Below are 19,633 nucleotides of genomic sequence, written 5' to 3' on the forward strand. Positions count from 1 at the left end.
CTATTTCATGCTGTTGTATCTCATTATATATATTTTAATATATCACGAAACCACCACCACATAGTAAAGTTCTATAAAATTTAACAGTCTTTCCTCTGTGGATAATAATTTCATTACAAACACAGCATAACTTTTGAAGTTTAAATCAAAACCATTTGTAATATTAAAAAAAAGCCCAACCTATTTGAATTATGCAATCAAAAGAAATGTATGTTTAAAAAACTTTTAGGACTGAATTTATAAAACTTGTTTTTTCTTATACATGTGTGTAACTCCACCTGCATTTAACAAAAACAGGATTTGTAAATTCAGACTTAAAATTTACACTTCATTTATCAGCCATACAAAGTGAAATAACTGTATCATTTTCTCTTTTCATTAATACTTATCCTGGCCTCTGGGTAACATAAGTGCACCCCCTCTCTCTGTCCTATGGACTAGCCCAAACTTCCCAACAGTTGATTGGTCAAAATATTCCATTGTGTCAAGGGTCACTTCTTCTGATCACATGATATTCTCTTCCTTCTTTCTCCTTTGCTGCAGTTGACAGGTGGAAATGCACTTATGTTACCCAGAGGTCAGGATAAGGATGAACAGAAAAGTGTGTATATGGAGACTTGAGACTTAACCAGTGTTTTGTTTGGACTAGTTTAAATTTTCTAATCACAGATCCCAGTAGTATTCTTGATACTTCAAAATTAGTAAAGTTTAACGAAATGATGAACTATGAAAGAACATCTCAACTTCAACTTTCTAAAACATTCATCATCACATATTTATATTCCATTTACCTCAATAGTTAAATGGGTTTAACCAAAGTATATCACAGTGACTATGATTCAAATTAAACATCAAAACAAAAAACAATGGGAACTGTTGTAAGAAAAACAAACAATTTACAAGTTAGTTTTCCATCAAGGACAATACTAACCACAAAACTATTAATACTTGCATAATTTGTTTCTGCACATGGCAGTCAAATGAATATTTTGACAAAACATCTGCTCCCTAGAATCAATCATTTTCTTATTAATAAAATCTATATACTGTGATAATTTTATATCTACATAGGTAGTACTAATGAAAACACATTTAAAAATGACAAAACTATTTTCTCATGACTGCATGTTATGAATAATCAATCATAAAGTGAACACATGAAAACATTAAAAGGTGAATCCACAGAGCAAATTCAGTATTAAACAAAAAGATCACTGCAAAATATGGAGTAAGTGTGTTAATATTTTATGTAAATTTATAGCAAGATGTACGATTTAAAGATTAAAAGTGAAAACAGGAAATGATATCACAATATGAACATTCTGTTCACCGTTACGACTAAAGGCCACAAAAGTATTTAGAACACGATTTAGAAATCATCACAAAGTGGAATTGTTCTCTCGTTTTACTATTTGTTACATTTTTATATGGGCGTTTTTTTTTTGATATGTAGATACTACAGTATTCAAATCCAGTTGGAGATAGTTGTTTTTTTCTCTGGAATATATTGGATTTTTTTTTAAAAGCATAAAATCCAAACAATTAAAATATGCATGTAGTAGCTTGGAGCATTAAAAAATATCAAACATTGACTTCTTGTGATTGAAAATCCTCTTTTATTCTCTCTTTTTCTCTCCAAATATTATTATTATTATTATTTCATAGTGTAGATATAAAGTGAACAGAAATATTCCACGGTATTAAATCACACATGGTTTCTACCTCGTCATCCTGATGTTCAACTATAGACTTGTCCAATTAACAGATCTGGACTAGTCTAAAAGTGTCAAAAGGGATGATGGTAATAAACCATTTAATCACATTATTATTTAATCAATGTTTCTGTGATGGTGTCAACTCAATCAAACATTCAAACAAAGTGTACCATGATCAGTGTCTTGTCCAGCATAATGTATGAAGAAAATCTGTGAAACCAATTCAACATGAACAATGAAAATTGTTTTCCTCTTTACAATGTTTACAATACATACACACCTAAATCTACTGAAATCTCCATTCAACTGAAATACAGCTTATCAAAACAACTGGCCCCAGTACATGAATATTTTATGGTCAAAATATAGTAAGCTAATATGTGCATCAAAATTCACAGCCAGGGATTCAATCATCATAGGTCCGGCCGTTTTAGTCCATTTTGTTGATCTTAAAGTGATTCAGTTTAACTTCTGAGATGAATAAAGCCACACTGCTGTCAAACTTCTAGTTCTAAATTGTTGGGATTTTGGGTAGTGTTTTTTCTTTTTGTTGATATTATATATTTTAGTGATTTAGTTTAAAGTGCACTTATTTTATGAACAGCATTTCATTGCCACAACCTAGATGTGAACTAAACGTCTTATATAACAGAGATAGAAGACAAAGAAAGCAAGTGTATCAGGCGATAAAATATGAATGACAAAAGAAATGGGACAACTTAAAAACTGAAAACACCATAAAAATATTTTCATTTCATTATGAGTACCAATTGTTGTAGCTGAGACAACACATATGACTTAATGTCATGAACACTTTCTAACATAAACACACTGACTTTCCATCAAATACTCCAACATCTACTTGCTGTTTCACCATACTCTACAACACCTCAAACCAAATAATAATTAATCGGACAAACACTGGAGAAAAGAGTATTCACACTAACAAAGTGAATGCATGCTTTCAAAACATTGCATGCGCATTTAAGCAAAACAAATGAAACATTTGGTGCTTTGCTGGTGGGCTGAGAACTACTCATTCAGACTTTGTAAGGGATCTACCAGAAATCAATCCAGTCTTGACAAACTATGATCTGTTTTACAAAGATGTTCTTTCAAGACAGGAATTACCAATCGTCCTTTATGCAAAGATAAACTGTGCTGATGAATCAACCTTGAGGAGCTAATTTAGAATAAATATAAACAAATATGCCTGTAAACATGTTTCTAATTAAATACAAATAATAAATTACTTAATTAAAAATGCTCAGTTACCAAAATGTTAGAAAGGGATACAACTCGTATACACATTGGATCCAAATTACTGACAATACAAGTATGCCTTTATGTCCTAACTATTGGAATGAATGAATGAATGTTTAACGACACCTAGCACAAAAATACACATCAGCTATTGGGTGTCACAAAAGGTAAGTTAAAAGTATGACCTAGTTATCAAGTGTATTCATCAAAGAGTAATAGCAAAATATAGTCTGACTGCGGCAAAACTGCTGTAAAACAACCAGCCAATCAGGATTAAAAACAAGACAATAGAAAGTAAAGTTGCTTGGCCCAATATGTATTTTGTCCAAAAACCTAACTTCGATATAAAAATGAAACTTTTGACTTATCCTACCACTCCTACTGAACCCTTTTGACATGTTCTACCACTCCTACGAAACTCTTGTCTTGTCCTATCACTCCTACTGAACTCTTTTGACATGTTCTACCACTCCTACAAAACTCTTGTCTTGTCCTATCACTCCTACTGAACTCTTTTGACTTCTCCTACCACTCCTAATGAACTCTTTGACTTGTCCTACCACTCCTACTGAACTCTTTGACTTGTCCTAAGACTCCTACTGAACTCTTTGACTTGTCCTATCATTCCTACTGAACTCTTTGACTTGCCCTACCACTCCTACTGAACTCTTTTGACTTGTCCTACCACTCCTACTGAACTCTTTGCCTTGCCCTATCATTCCTACTGAACTCTTTGACTTGCCCTACCACTCCTACTGAACTCTTTGACTTGCCCTACCACTCCTACTGAACTCTTGACTTGTCCTACCACTCCTACTGAACTATTTGACTTGTCCTATCACTCCTACTGAACTCTTTGACTTGTCCTATCACTCCTACTTAACTCTTTGACTTGCCCCACCACTCCTACTGAACTCTTTTGACTTGTCCTATCACTCCTACTGAACTCTTTGACTTGTCCTATCACTCCTACTGAACTCTTTGACTTGCCCTACCACTCCTACTGACCTCTTTTGACTTGTCCTACCACTCCTACTGAACTCTTTTGACTTGTCCTATCATTCCTACTGATATTTCGACTTGTCCTATCACTCCTGAACTCTTTTGACTTGTCCTACCACTCCTACTGAACTCTTTTGTCTTGTCCTATCACTCCTGAACTCTTTTGACTTGTCCTAACACTTCTACTGAACTCTTTTGACTTGTCCTAAGACTCCTACTGAACTGTTTGACTTGTCCTAAGACTCCTACTGAACTCATTTGACTTGTCCTATCATTCCTACTGAACTTTTGTCTTGTCCTATCACTCCTGAACTCTTTTGTCTTGTCCTAAGACTCCTACTGAACTCATTTGTCTTGTCCTACCACTCCCACTGAACTGTTTGACTTGTCCTAAGACTCCTACTGAACTCTTTTGTCTTGTCCTATCACTCCTGAACTCTTTTGACTTGTCCTAACACTTCTACTGAACTCTTTTGACTTGTCCTAGACTCCTACTGAACTGTTTGACTTGTCCTAAGACTCCTACTGAACTCATTTGACTTGTCCTATCATTCCTACTGAACTTTTGTCTTGTCCTATCACTCCTGAACTCTTTTGTCTTGTCCTAAGACTCCTACTGAACTCATTTGTCTTGTCCTACCACTCCCACTGAACTGTTTGACTTGTCCTAAGACTCCTACTGAACTCATTTGACTTGTCCTATCATTCCTACTGAACTTTTGTCTTGTCCTACCACTCATACTGAACTCTTTTGTCTTGTCCTATCACTCCTGAACTCTTTTGACTTGTCCTAACACTCCTACTGAACTCTTTTGACTTGTCCTAAGACTCCTACTGAACTCATTTGTCTTGTCCTATCATTCCTACTGAACTCTTTCGACTTGTCCTAAGACTCCTACTGAACTCATTTGTCTTGTCCTATCATTCCTACTGAACTCTTTCGACTTGTCCTACCATTCCTACTGATCTCTTTCGACTTGTCCTATCATTCCTACTGAACTCTTTCGACTTGTCCTATCACTCCTACTGAACTCTTTCGACTTGTCCTACCACTCCTACTGAACTCTTTTGACTTGTCCTACCACTCCTACTGAACTCGTTTGACTTGTCCCATCACTCCTACTGAACTCTTTTGACTTGTACTATCATTACTACTGAACTCTTGACTTATCCCATCACTCCTACTGAACTCTTTTGACTTGTACTATCATTACTACTGAACTCTTGACTTATCCTACCACTCATACTGAACTCTTTCGACTTGTCCCATCACTCCTACTGAACTCTTTTGACTTGTCCTATCATTCCTACTGAACTCTTTTGACTTGTCCTACCACTCCTACTGAACTCTTTGACTTGTCCTATCACTCCTACTGAACTCTTTGACTTGTCCTATCACTCCTACTTAACTCTTTGACTTGCCCTACCACTCCTATTGAACTCTTTCGACTTTTCCTACCACTCCTATTGAACTCCTTTGACTTGTCCTACCACTCCTACTGAACTCTTTTGACTTGTCCTATCACTCCTACTGAACTTGTTTGACTTGTCCTATCACTCCTACTGAACTCTTTTTACTTGTACTATCATTACTACTGAACTCCTGACTTATCCTACCACTCATACTGAACTCTTTCGACTTGTCCCATCACTCCTACTGAACTCTTTTGACTTGTCCTATCATTCCTACTGAACTCTTTGACTTGCCCTACCACTCCTACTGAACTCTTTTGACTTGTCCTATCATTCCTACTGATATTTCGACTCGTCCTATCACTCCTGAACTCTTTTGATTTGTCCTATCATTCCTACTGAACTCTTTTGACTTGTCCTACCACTCCTACTGAACTCTTTTGAAATGTACTATAATTCCTACTGAATTCTTGACTTGTCCTACCACTCCTACTGAACTCTTTTGACTTGTCCTATCACTCCTACTGAACTCTTTGACTTGTTCTATCACTCCTACTTAACTCTTTGACTTGCCCTACCACTCCTACTGAACTCTTTTGACTTGTCCTATCATTCCTACTGATATTTCGACTCGTCCTATCACTCCTGAACTCTTTTGATTTGTCCTATCATTCATACTGAACTCTTTTGACTTGTCCTACCCCTCCTACTGAACTCTTTTGAAATGTACTAAAATTCCTACTGAATTCTTGACTTGTCCTACCACTCCCACTGAACTCTCTTGACTTGTCCTACCACTCCTATTGAACTCTTGACTTGTCCTACCACTCCTATTGAACTCTTTTGACTTTTCCTATCAATACTACTGAACTCTCTTGACTTGTCCTACCACTCCTATTGAACTCTTTTGACTTGTCCTACCACTCCTATTGAACTCTTTCGACTTTTCCTACCACTCCTATTGAACTCCTTTGACTTGTCCTACCACTCCTACTGAACTCTTTTGACTTGTCCTATCACTCCTACTGAACTTGTTTGACTTGTCCTATCACTCCTACTGAACTCTTTTTACTTGTCCTACGACTCCTACGGAACTCTTTTGTAATCTAGCTAAAACATTAGTCATCTGTTAACAAATTCCACCTCCATCCCCAACCTTCATTTAAATGTGAAACTGGTTCACTTGGCTCATAAGTTATTCAATGAAGGTATTTCTTACAAACTTGTTAATTTTATATTGCCCAGTCAGAATTATAACAATCTAATAATAATATATGTCTCTTTAAAATGTTTCTTGGATTTTAAAAAGACAATAATATGAGATAGTGTGATGACATACTTTCATCTCTCAACTACTGAACCCCTTTTCATTATATTCGTATAATAATAAGCTAAAGAAAAGAAAGGGCTAAGTAACAAACAACAAGTTAAATGTTGAACTGGTTGACAGCAAATGATTTTTAAAAATCACGTTCTTGGTTGTTACAGCAGAGACACAAATGCTGTGTGGTAAGCACACAAGGAGAAGCTGACTAAAGGACTACTTACTCCCACTTTCCGTAACAAATCTCCCACAATGTTGAGTGCCGAGATTCGGGCAGATGGTGTGAAGGGAGTGTTACTACCCGTGCTAGAAAGTCCTGCAAAGCAAACAATGTCTTGTTTCAAGCACTTGCTCATAAAACAAACATGCCAAACATGCAATTACCAACAAATATTTCATATCCAAATGTTCCACTTATAATATATACATGAATAGAGATTTCTAAAATTTTAAATTGTCTGTAACTTGAGAAAAATATACATAACAAGAATTGTAACCTTTTAATAGCAACAATGACTCTTAATCCACAGGGGTGGGTGGGACATGTATATATAAAATTGATTATCTCGCCTTCATGTAAAATTCTTTAATCTCATTGGTTGTTTGCCGTTGGACAAATCCCTTATCCCTCTGTGGGTGAAGCCAAATTCTCTTATACCCCGTCTGTAATTTCCAACAGTTTCTAGCCGCCCCAGTTAATGCTAAAGCAATAATTAGATTATAAATAACATTGATAATCAATCAAGTATACATAATTTATTTTATTTTTACTATAAAATACACTATTTCAATACTTTTAAAAGCTGCAATGTTGAACTCTGCCACCTAATTACGGTCGTGGTGTTATTGTATTAATGCGCGATTAGTTGTTTTTTTGTTTTTTATTTTTAATATTTTTATTTTTTTACTACATACATTTCTGATAAAAAAATGTGTTTTTTTATTTTGGTTATTAATATCTGTTTCAGACAATTTCGTATTACAAACATTTGAAGTTAAAAACTCGTTTATCGATTGAACTATTTTTCGTCACTGGCAAGTGGTTTCGTTCGCGTCCGCGTGGTACGGCTCCGTTAATAAATTGTTAACAATTATTGTCGCGTTATTTTGATTATTTGGCTATATGGTTTAACATGTCGGCAAGATAAATTTGTTGTAGAAGCATCACGAGGGGTATATGGCTCTTTATGTACCCTCTGTGTGCTCTTTTGACACACAGAGGGTACATAAAAAGCCATATACCCCTCGTGATGCTTCTACAACTTATACTGTCTCACTTATAGTATTTACTATGGGAATCAAGATAATTCAAACTGATATTTAAACATTTATGCTATTCATAAAAATATGAATTTATTTTATTTTAATATATCAGGCCCCATGCTTATCAAATGTACAGTCTAGACTTGAGACTCCAATAACATCGACATTTTGACACCTACAAATTCAATGTGTTTAAGTACGGACCTATATAAATTTCATTTAATAAAGTTACAGTAATTAAGTCCTTGTCTTCCATGTTTCATACTGGCATTTTAGCGCTGGGTTTATTTTTTTATCTGTTCATTATTGAATTAACCTATTATACTGTTTCTTATTAGATACATTTCACTTTTTTCTAATCACTTTGACAGATTTTTTTCCAATTAAATTTTGGTTATGGTAAATAAAATGCCAATCTGAAGACCATGCTTTGTTCACTAATGCAACAATCTGCGTAGTTAGAACAACAAAACCAAGAAAAGCTCTTCTCATGTGTTAAAGATGAAAGTAACCATGAATTTTTATTTTAATTTGATGAGAAAACAAGTTTATGATAAAATTATTTATTTATCAATAAGTACCCATATTTTGTGGTGTATTATTTGTTTTCCATTTTCTATGGTAATATACAATCAATATACATAATAATGCTATAGTTTGATTAAAAATATGCATGAAAAAACATTTAGATGTGAAATATACATTCATATGAACTGTAACTAAATTTAATTAACAGAATGAATGACAGGTATAAACCTACAGGTGCACATGTCCAGACAGTTATTTCAAGGAAGGTCAAATGAAATGTTTAAAAATATCAGCACAAAACAGATCTACATGAACCATGCCAGACTTAAAAATCTAACTACGAGGGACGTCACAAACCTCTATTTAAAGGGGTAGTAGGTGTTGTGGGTGTTGATGGGGTTGTAGCCATTTTCTCGCCGTCATACCCGCTGTCGAGCATTCTTAGAGAATGTCTTTTGTCTTTGCCTTCAGCACACGCCCCTTGTTCAGAATGGGTTTTCTCTTTTACTTCTAACTCCTGCCGTAAATCTGCAGTGGTAAATTATTTTTATTATAAATAAAATTCACAAAATTTATGATCCTAAAATAATAAGGAGATGTTTTATTTAATGATGCACTCAACATATTTTAATTAAGGTTACATGGCTTCGAACATTCAGTTAACGACTACACAAATAATGAGAGGAAATCTGCTGTTGCCATGCTATTCGTTTTTATTAGCAGCAAGCGATCTTTTATATGCACCATTACACAGAGAGGATAGTACAAACCACAGTCTTAGTTACGCCTTTGTGGAGGACTGGCTGGAACGAGAAATAGCCCTATGGCTCCACCGACAGGATCGATCCTAGACAGACTGTGCATCAGGTGGGCTACGACTTGCCACTTCCCCAATAAAAGATATTTTTATTTAATTTTTTAATATTGCTTTAAAGTAAAGTTTGTTTTGTTGAACGACACCACCCTCTAGAGCACATTATTACTGGACGTCAAACATTTTGAAATTTTGACAATCTTAGAGATGAAACCTGTTACATTTTTCCATTTATAGCAAGGTGTCTTTTATATGCACCATCCCACAGACAGGATAGCACATACCACGACCGTAGATATACTTTGGGCCCACCGACAGGGATTGATCCCATTCCGACTGCACATCAGGTGAATGCCTTACCACTAGGCTATATCCTGCCCCTATATTACTTTAAATCAACATTTAAAAAAATTGTACTTGGACTGTGATCAAATAGCTAGTAAAAGACAATAATACTTCTAGCTTCATCTTTCAACCTCTGCTTTAAATCAACATTACAAAAAACCTTGTACTTGACTGTAATATAATACTGAGAGACAATAATACTTCTAGCTTCATCTTTCAACCTCTGCTTTAAATCAACATTACAAAAAACCATGTACTTGACTGTAATATAATACTGAGAGACAATACCTCTAGCTTCATCTTTCAACCTCTGCTTTAAATCAACATTACAAAAAACCCTTGTACTTGACTGTAATATAATACTGAGAGACAATACCTCAAGCTTCATCTTTCAACCTCTGCTTTAAATCAACATTACAAAAAACCTTGTACTTGACTGTAATATAATACTGAGAGACAATACCTCTAGCTTCATCTTTCAACCTCTGCTTTAAATCAACATTACAAAAAAACCTTGTACTTGACTGTGATGACTGTGATATAATACTGAGAGACAATACCTCAAGCTTCATCTTTCAACCTCTGCTTTAAATCAACATTACAAAAAAACCTTGTACTTGACTGTGATATAATACTGAGAGACAATACCTCTAGCTTCATCTTTCAACCTCTGCTTTAAATCAACATTACAAAAAACCTTGTACTTGACTGTAATATAATACTGAGAGACAATAATACTTCTAGCTTCATCTTTCAACCTCTGCTTTAAATCAACATTACAAAAAACCTTGTACTTGACTGTAATATAATACTGAGAGACAATACAAAAACCTCTAGCTTCATCTTTCAACCTCTGCTTTAAATCAACATTACAAAAAAACCTTGTACTTGACTGTAATATAATACTGAGAGACAATACCTCAAGCTTCATCTTTCAACCTCTGCTTTAAATCAACATTACAAAAAACCATGTACTTGACTGTAATAAAATACTGAGAGACAATACCTCTAGCTTCATCTTTCAACCTCTGCTTTAAATCAACATTACAAAAAACCTTGTACTTGACTGTAATAAAATACTGAGAGACAATACCTCAAGCTTCATCTTTCAACCTCTGCTTTAAATCAACATTACAAAAAAACCTTGTACTTGACTGTGATATAATACTGAGAGACAATACCTCAAGCTTCATCTTTCAACCTCTGCTTTAAATCAACATTACAAAAAAACCTTGTACTTGACTGTGATATAATACTGAGAGACAATACCTCAAGCTTCATCTTTCAACCTCTGCTTTAAATCAACATTACAAAAAAACCGTGTACTTGACTGTAATATAATACTGAGAGACAATACCTCTAGCTTCATCTTTCAACCTTTGTACCGTCTCCGACAAGGTTTCCTTTTCATCTAACTCACTCTCTAGGAATGCATTCCGCTCTATAGCCTGCAAGTAAAACAAATTACAATACACTGACATGAAACCAAATAATGTCACTGTTGTAAAAACAAAAATACCATTTCCAATAACCCTTAACATTTGTTTTTAAAATATGGAGATTTCCCCTCAAATCTTTAAAATTGTGTACATAACTACAGAATGTTTATACCAACATAATACAGCTAAGAGGTATTCATTAATTTTCAACCAAAAACAAGCTAAAGCAATACATGTCCCCTACTGAGTCCAATTTTTTTTCATAACTCCTAAATTCAAGGACCATTCCTCTGTGAAAGTGGGTAATTCACCATGCAAATTAAACTTGATCTTAACAGTAGGTGATAAAGCTATATACAACATTTCAGTTCAATATCTCAAAGCATTCTAAAAACAAAATCTGTAAAACTATATGTGGGACAGATGGACGGACAGACAGACAGAGATGAAACCTATAGTCTCCTCCGTTTGGACCGGTAGGGGACTAGTAATGAATATAGCATATTCTTGAGTATCATGAAGCAATCAATAGTCGAGCATGTTACATTTTTATACAACATCCAATCATGCGTAAACCAGTAGCGTCAAATTAATCAACGAACGATGAAACAACACTTCCTGGTCCATTTATAGAATATGTGATTTACAACATTTCTTTTTTCATCAATAAAAAATCCTTTTTCTCTAATAAGAAATACAGAAATTGTTGAACATACAACAAGAATGGAGTGCATGAATATTTGTTACCTTGTACACAGTAAGCCAAACGTGGGTCATATTTAAAAACTTGTTTGGTCAAATGAATTAATTTATTAATAACAAATAGTGTGTTACAGCATTGGACCAACTATTTAAATGAATAATATTTATTTTACTGCTTTTTGTTGACACATTTACTTTACTGTTTGTCCTTATTGACTATTGATTACTCCAGGATATAAATAATGACTGCTGCTAAATCCAGCAGAAGACCACAACAATTACAAATGAATTTGATTTTTTTTTAAGGTTAACATTTTAAAAAATACAGTAAAGGACCGCACGGGACCATGATAGTTATTTCGTTATAGCAGTAGTTAGTTGTACACATTTGCATAAGTTGGTCATTAATGTATAGGGAGATAAAACAGGACTTTACGATCAGTTCATTCTATGCAGTAGTTCGTTCTAAGCGTGTTCGTATAGTATTTATTGTCTGTTATTTTTGCTTATGTAAATTTATGTAAAATAACAAATACACAATATGACTGAAGATACCTGATTTAGTCTAGATTCAAAATCTTCTAGTGAGGATACCGTCGCTCTGAAAGTAAACAAATTATTCACACAGATGGTAATTATTCATATATTCAACTATAGTGGAATCGTACAGAACAGACTGTCACTGAACTGAATTGTCAGTTCATTGTGAATATTTAAACCTTGCTAAATATTACATTACAAAAATGTATAAATGTTATATTTATATCATGGTTACCACATAAAATGAGAAGCAGTTAAGAATTCTAATTATTTAAAAACAATGGTTGCAAACAAATAAGAACATTATAAAAATACAGGATATCCTAATCACAAGTGCTTAATAAATACATGTCACTATATATATGCACTTGTTTATATTTACAGTTATTATCACAGAAAATAATATATTTATACAATAGACATATTAAATTCAGAATTTATTTTACTTCATATTGTATAAGGGTGCAGAAAGTACTCGCTTGCTCACCAAATGCAAGTAAAAATTCTGACGGATGCGTTAAAACATGCAACTACCAGTCCGGCTGGCGATCTAGGTTTTTTCCTGACCAAATTTTATTTATTTATTATGATTTTTTTTTTTTTTTTGCACTGAATCCACAACTCCGTGTCAGCCATGCCAGAATTCCAAACCATTCAAACAAACAATTAAGAATGATGATGAAATACACAATGTTACATGTACCGTATTGCCAACAGACTACTTTGGAGTTCCTAACTGCACAAACACGATATTCCGGAAACAGGTTATAGCGAAAACAGAACTGTAACAAAACGGCCCCAAATTAGACAAAATGGAAACTAGCTTTGGCTCAATAAGCACCAAAATCTATGGCTATATGGCTTGAACGGAAGCATAAAATTAAATGTATGACTGAAACGGCATTACAAACATGCACTGTTTACATTATTCAACATTTAACAATGGATGTTCGGACACAACATTTTCAGTTTTTAACAACACAGTTTTGGCCAATTGATACATTGAAATGCTGTTATAGCTAAAAAAAAAAATAAAAAAAAACCCCACACAACTCTCCCCTCCCCCCCAAATAAACAACAAACAAAAATACATCTAAAAAACTGACTGGGGAAAAAGAGAACTGTTTTACTTCTGTATTTTCACTGTATGCCGACCAAACATAGACTCTTAATATGATTTAGCAGTCTGCCAATTTGTCCATTTTATTTAGATGAAATCCAAGCTATTCTGATAAACAAGGATCCTTTGCGTACCGGTATGTATAACAAGGTTCCATTGTATACCGATATGTATAACAAGGTTCTATTGTGTATATATATAAAAAACTCACCGTTTGGCTCTTTCCAAGTCATCATTCATTTGTTCAAGCTCTCGTACATATCTTTCTAGTTTATCTTTATAGGCTGTAACCTCAGCTAGTTCATCTTCTAACATAGATATCTGACTATGACTCTTCCTCTGAAGTTTTTCTAATTTTTCCTGAAGTACGAGAGAAAACATAAAAGATATATATACATAAAGGTTACATATTTCTATAATTTTAAACATTTCTCATCCACACAAAGAGATTGGTACACTGGTGGCACCTAAGTCTGCACACCTAAAAATATTTGTTTCACCGCCACAGTACAATGGAACAATAAACGTGTTACTACTGAGTTATTTAAAAAAAAAACATTTTAAACTCAAGTAAAGAACGCATTTTTAGTGGCACCCCCTGTATTTACTGGTCTGCCTGATAAGATAAGTCTGCGGAGCAAACATTAAAACAAGCACTTCTGTCACTAAAATTCACAGAAACAGCAGCAGGTAATGGATCCGACTTTTCTTAAGTTCTAGACAATAAACACTTCCTATTATACATGCAGTCTGTTTCAGGAAAATTTTGATTATGCTAATGAGATAAATATAAATGGTGTACCATGCCCCTTAGTTTGGATAACACAAAATGACAATATAAAAAAAGCCACCAATGTCAAAATGAAGATCATTATTCAACAAAAATTGTCTATTAACCATAAATGAGCACAAATAGTGTTTGTTGGCTATATAGGACAATCAACGATAACTTTTATGAAACAGACTATAGCCAAAAATAGGCCATGCTGTAAGCTCTATAGTCTCAGAAGCCATATTGGTTGTGTTGTGTCACTCGGAGGGAAATTCAATGTATGCTTGGATGTTTACGTTAACAGATAAAATAAAATATTTATTTCATTTATGGATTCATAAATTACAATCAGGTATGTATTGAAGCTTCTATGTAAACTTGTGTAAGATGATATGCAAGGTTGATGGATTCATTACTGCGGTGACAGACATGTGTAGACAGGTGATAAAAAAACACATCGATTGAGGCTGGCAAAATTAACATGTGCAGACTTTTGTGCTGTACAGACTAAGGTGACATGAGTGTATGTGCTATACCAATTTTTAAAATAATATTTTAATTTGCTTTAGATTTGCTTAATTTGTTACATTGTTCCAACTGAAATAACAATAGTTCTAAAATGTTCTGAAAAATACATTCTTCATCCACCCTCCTAGAAATAAAAATCTGGAATTTGGAACAATTTTAATAAAATGAAACAAAGCTGAGAGGTATATGTAATTAAACATGCATATAAACAATGTATACTGGAAACACTGGGACCTACAGCACCAATTTCCACAACATCTGACAGGCCATACGTTTACGCTCATGGCCAATTAAACATCCGTAAAACAAGTGTACATGAATACATGTCTATTTTTAAAAGCATTATCATGACCAGGCCTCTACGTTACCGTTACCACATAGGAGCCAGATGGCGCCTACTTGTATTTTTTTATATAGATACTATGAAATGTTTTAGTCACAATATGAAAACAAATGGTCACATCTGCGACCAAATCAGTTGCAATGTATAGAGCTGATCATGACTGAAGCCGACTGACACAAACAAGGCTGAATTATAGTAGTTAAGTCTTTCTTTTTCATTTTAACTTGATTTTTGTGCTTATATTCAATTAGGTTCAAGCATGCTGTTCTGGGCACACACCTCAGTTGTCTGGGCTTTCTGTCAGGAACACCAAATTAATGGTTACTTATTAGTAGTTAATAATAAAGAATATAGTGTCACCCCCCTTCACCAAAATAAGCTGTGCTTAATTTCCAATTAAGTTCAAGCACGCTGTCCTGGTCACACACATCTGGGCTTTCTGTCCAGGATACCAAGTTAATGGTTACTTCTTTAGTAATGAACTTTTAGAACTGTGTGTGGAAGCCAGTACTGGGATGTGAACCCAGTACCCACCAGCCTTGAGTCATGGCTTAAGCACTATGCCACTGGGGACAGTAGTAATAGAGTAGTATTCAGAAAGTATTAAACTGCATTTTGCAGTCCACCACCAGATTAATTTAATAATCATTTTGTTATTAAACTGAAAAATCAATGCCTTATTTAAAGTATTCATCAGTGTAAAAAGCTCAAATAAAGGAGATTATAAGGAGCTTTATTTATCAAATAAAAGTAAAATCTAGGAATACATATGGTTTGTTGGTGAAACAATACTGAATGGCAGCTTAATCCCTTACCCTACCTCGTCTAGTACAGAGCATATTATTATTGTTTTAGAGGAAACCCCACTGATGTAACAGGATCAAAGAGAATCTACTGTAAGTGGTAAACAAACATCCAAATAAATTGTTAACCCACAATGAACATAAAACAGATAAAAATCTTAAATATCCCCAAGAGTACTAATTAGCACTGTAAAATAGGCATTACTTTCAATTACTTTACTTCTCTTTAGCAACATTCATGGCAGCTGCATTGTTACCATACAATCACAAATTACCTACTTATGAGGCTTACCGCTTTTAATGCTTGCAGTTGCAGTGTAAAGCACAAGGAACTGGATTTATATTACAGTATTATTACATAGCTCAGTGGTAGAGACTCGTTGAGGTGCTATTGCTTGTATAAACAAGTCTTCTGTGCAATTTAATGTTTCACCTAACAAACTGGTTTGATGTAAAAAAAATAATAATAACAATAATACACACACACACAGGCCTGCTGTTGTTCTCTGGCGAAGTCGGATGTTGTGCCCACGACAGGCGTGCTTGAACAGTTCTCTGATGGAAGCACACCCAAAAATTACCCAACCCACCCTCTGTTGTTATTTTTTTAAATAGCAAGCCAAAAGAAATATGACCTGCAAAGAAAACATATGGCCTGCTGAAAACCAAGACTCCATGGGGTTGGGGAGGATCTGAGATAATGTGTGAAAATGAGGACCTCAGGGATGCATTTTAGAGCATAATGGAATTGAAATACATACAACAAAATCATGAGCTACATGTAAATAGCACATGAGACAACCGTAAAATATACTACTCAAAAGAATTTAAGGGTCAGACGATATTTTCGACATTATTTTCTGAATGTCAATTATATTAGCTAGACCATAATGTCATGCATGGTATTGTTCCATTTTGACGAAAGTGGGTCTAAGCAACCCATAAATGAATTAAAATCCACTGTCACTGACACTGTCGACTAGTTCTAATGGCAAAAACATGCTTACATTTGCACGTAAATTAGGGCGAAAGCGAAAGGTCTGCTAAGTGCCCATAACTTGCTTTTTCACAAAGCGCTTCATTTGCATGCTTTGCACGTGTATTCTATGTTCCCAATGCTGAATTTCCGTATAATTGGAGCTTGCGTTCGTGTACGGTGCACACTCCAAATTCGACAATGGTACGACTTCAACTGACTATCGAAGATCGAGGAAGGGCTATTGCTTGGCTTCAGGATGGCAATATGCAAAGAAATGTTGCTCTGAGACTTGGTGTCAGTCAGAGTGTCGTTGGCCGACTGTGGCAACTGTACCAAGCAACGAATTCTGTTCGAAATCGTCCACGTTCGGGAAGACCCCGAAGCACTACAAATAGAGAGGACCGCTACATCACCAATATGGCTCTACGTCAACGCACAACCACTGCACGCCGATTACGTGACAATCTGCGGACTGTGACTTGAACTCGAGTGTCTGATCAAACCATACGCAATCGTCTGAGAGCCAATAATCTACGCTGCCGTCGCCAGGCTGTTCGACCACCACTCCTACCACGTCACAGAACGGCCGGACGTCACTGGTGCACGCTTCATCTGCGGTGGCAACGTGTTAAGTGGGGTCGAGTGATGTTCACTGATGAGTCCAGGTTTAGTCTCCAGTTCAACGACGGTCGGGTTCGTGTCTACAGACGTCCTGGGGAGCGCTTCGCTGACGTTAACGTTAGACAACGTCACCGGTTCGGTGGTGGCAGCGTCATGGTGTGGGGCGGCATCTCTATCCACCACAGGACCCCCCTCTATGTGGTGGATGGCAATCTGAATGGAATCCGCTATCTGAATGAGATTATCCGGCCGTTGGTTCTCCCAGGCCTTCAGCAGACTGGCGGTGGGGCAGTTCTGCAGGATGACAATGCCAGACCCCACCGCGCCAGGGTGGTAACGGACTTTCTCAGACAACAAGGTATCGCCAGGATGGATTGGCCAGCATATTCGCCTGACTTGGCCCCAATAGAGAACGCCTGGGACAAATTAGGCAGGAGAGTTCGGGATAACCATGCCCCTCCGGCCAACCTTCATGATCTGGGTCAACTTCTTATGGCAGAGTGGCAGGCCATTCCCCAAGAGTTCTTCAGACGTCTGATCAATAGCATGAGGCAACGATGTGTCGAGTGTATTCGCGCCAGGGGTGGATTCACACACTATTAAACGAATGTTCTAATGTGTAAAATCCATGTTTGACAACCTTCAACTTTGACAGCATGTCATGTGACTTTCTTGTATACAGTGACGTTTATTTGTGTTTTTTTGTAAATATGGAACAATAAATAAAAAAATTGGTGTAGTTTACATCAATCTAATACACTCTGAAACTTACTTGGTTATAAATTTTTGACCCTTAAATTCTTTTGAGTAGTATATATCTGTCTGTTGAACAACGACCTGTAATGTTTTTAGCAGGTCAACTTCCATTTCACCCCTGCAGGCCACTAGTTCGAGCCCTAATACATTTTTTTTGTTTTTTTTGTTTTTTAATGTGCAAATGTGGCCCTGGGCCCATATTTTCAAAGCTATCTCAGCACTATGATATCGCAAAACCATCAAAAGCTGTGATGTCACTATGGCATGTGTTATAGTGATGTCATAGCAGATGATGGTTTTATGGTATCATAGCACTGAGATAACTTCGAAAATCTCTAGCCACTCATCTACTTTGTTGGTGAGTAACAAAACTACATGTACATACATAGAGGTTAAGACCAGAGTGTTTTTCAGTATAGCCAATATCATATATTAGGAATAAAAATTGTATTATGCAAGCTTCTGACAAGCATAATACATTATTTTTATTCTTAATATATGATACTGATGATACCGAAACACACAAGGGTAATAATCTCAAGCTTATTAACAACACGTTTTTGTAAACTGTACATGCAACTTTAATTTGTCTGCCATAACTAGATATTCGTATGACGTAAGAATATGTGGTGCAATGTCTTTTAAAATGGAAATGACGTCAAACTAAAATGACGTCATTTTGGATGTCCTTACATCAAAATAAACTATTGCATAACATTTTTTGTTTTCTAAAGACTGGACAGCTTTCAATGTAAAATTGCTATTGAAATGTTTTTATTTGATGACTATGAATACATGTATACGTCAAATGTGGAGTGTCATCCTAGTGCTGTGACCTCGATTAATTTACATCTAATTTTCAAAGTTTTCAACTTCTTAAAGTATGTGATCTGAAAAATATTACACACTTTGATTGCACTGAAAATGTAATTTATTATATGATAAAATTAACTATCATCATATCACCTAAAAGATAACATCTACATATTGCATTCAGACATGAAACAACATACCCTATAGTCAACCTTACTAGTATACTGCTGATAAAAAAAATAACAGCACTAGTTGAGCAGGTTTCTTCTCCAATATTAACCTGTCCTGGACTTAATCTGTAGTTGCAATAGTGGAATATGAACTGGGTTTATATAGAAATATCATCAATCAAATTCCATGACATACATGTAGGTATCAGAAGATCATGCATTCAACACGTCATTCCACCCCCAATATCTATTAGCATTAAAGTAACAATCTTTTATACAAATTACCAATTTTGTTTTTGTATTATTTTAAATGGGGGAAAATAAAACCATGACACAACTCAATATTCCATTACTTATCTGGCCTTGAATATTGTATTTGC

At 35.2% G+C, this 19,633-nt stretch overlaps 1 protein-coding gene across 4 annotated transcripts in view; it reads right to left on the reverse strand.

The window, feature by feature from the left end:
* Positions 1–19,633, reverse strand: part of LOC121379878 (nuclear distribution protein nudE homolog 1-like) — a 31,940-nt gene that overhangs the window by 10,205 nt on the left and 2,102 nt on the right. For all 4 annotated transcript variants that reach the window (XR_005958855.1, XM_041508538.1, XM_041508539.1 and 1 more), the window contains exons 3-7: positions 13,680–13,828; positions 12,364–12,409; positions 11,025–11,115; positions 8,866–9,036; positions 6,942–7,033 (exon numbers count right to left, since the gene is read on the reverse strand). Coding sequence is in view for 3 of the 4 variants with exons in the window: in XM_041508538.1 (XP_041364472.1) it covers positions 6,942–7,033; positions 8,866–9,036; positions 11,025–11,115; positions 12,364–12,409; positions 13,680–13,828 (549 nt within the window). In the remaining variant the exon portion in view is untranslated. The remainder of the gene's footprint in view (positions 1–6,941; positions 7,034–8,865; positions 9,037–11,024; positions 11,116–12,363; positions 12,410–13,679; positions 13,829–19,633) is intronic.

The sequence above is a fragment of the Gigantopelta aegis genome, chromosome 8, assembly GCF_016097555.1.
Source record: "Gigantopelta aegis isolate Gae_Host chromosome 8, Gae_host_genome, whole genome shotgun sequence".
NCBI classification, from domain to species: Eukaryota; Metazoa; Mollusca; class Gastropoda; order Neomphalida; family Peltospiridae; genus Gigantopelta; species Gigantopelta aegis.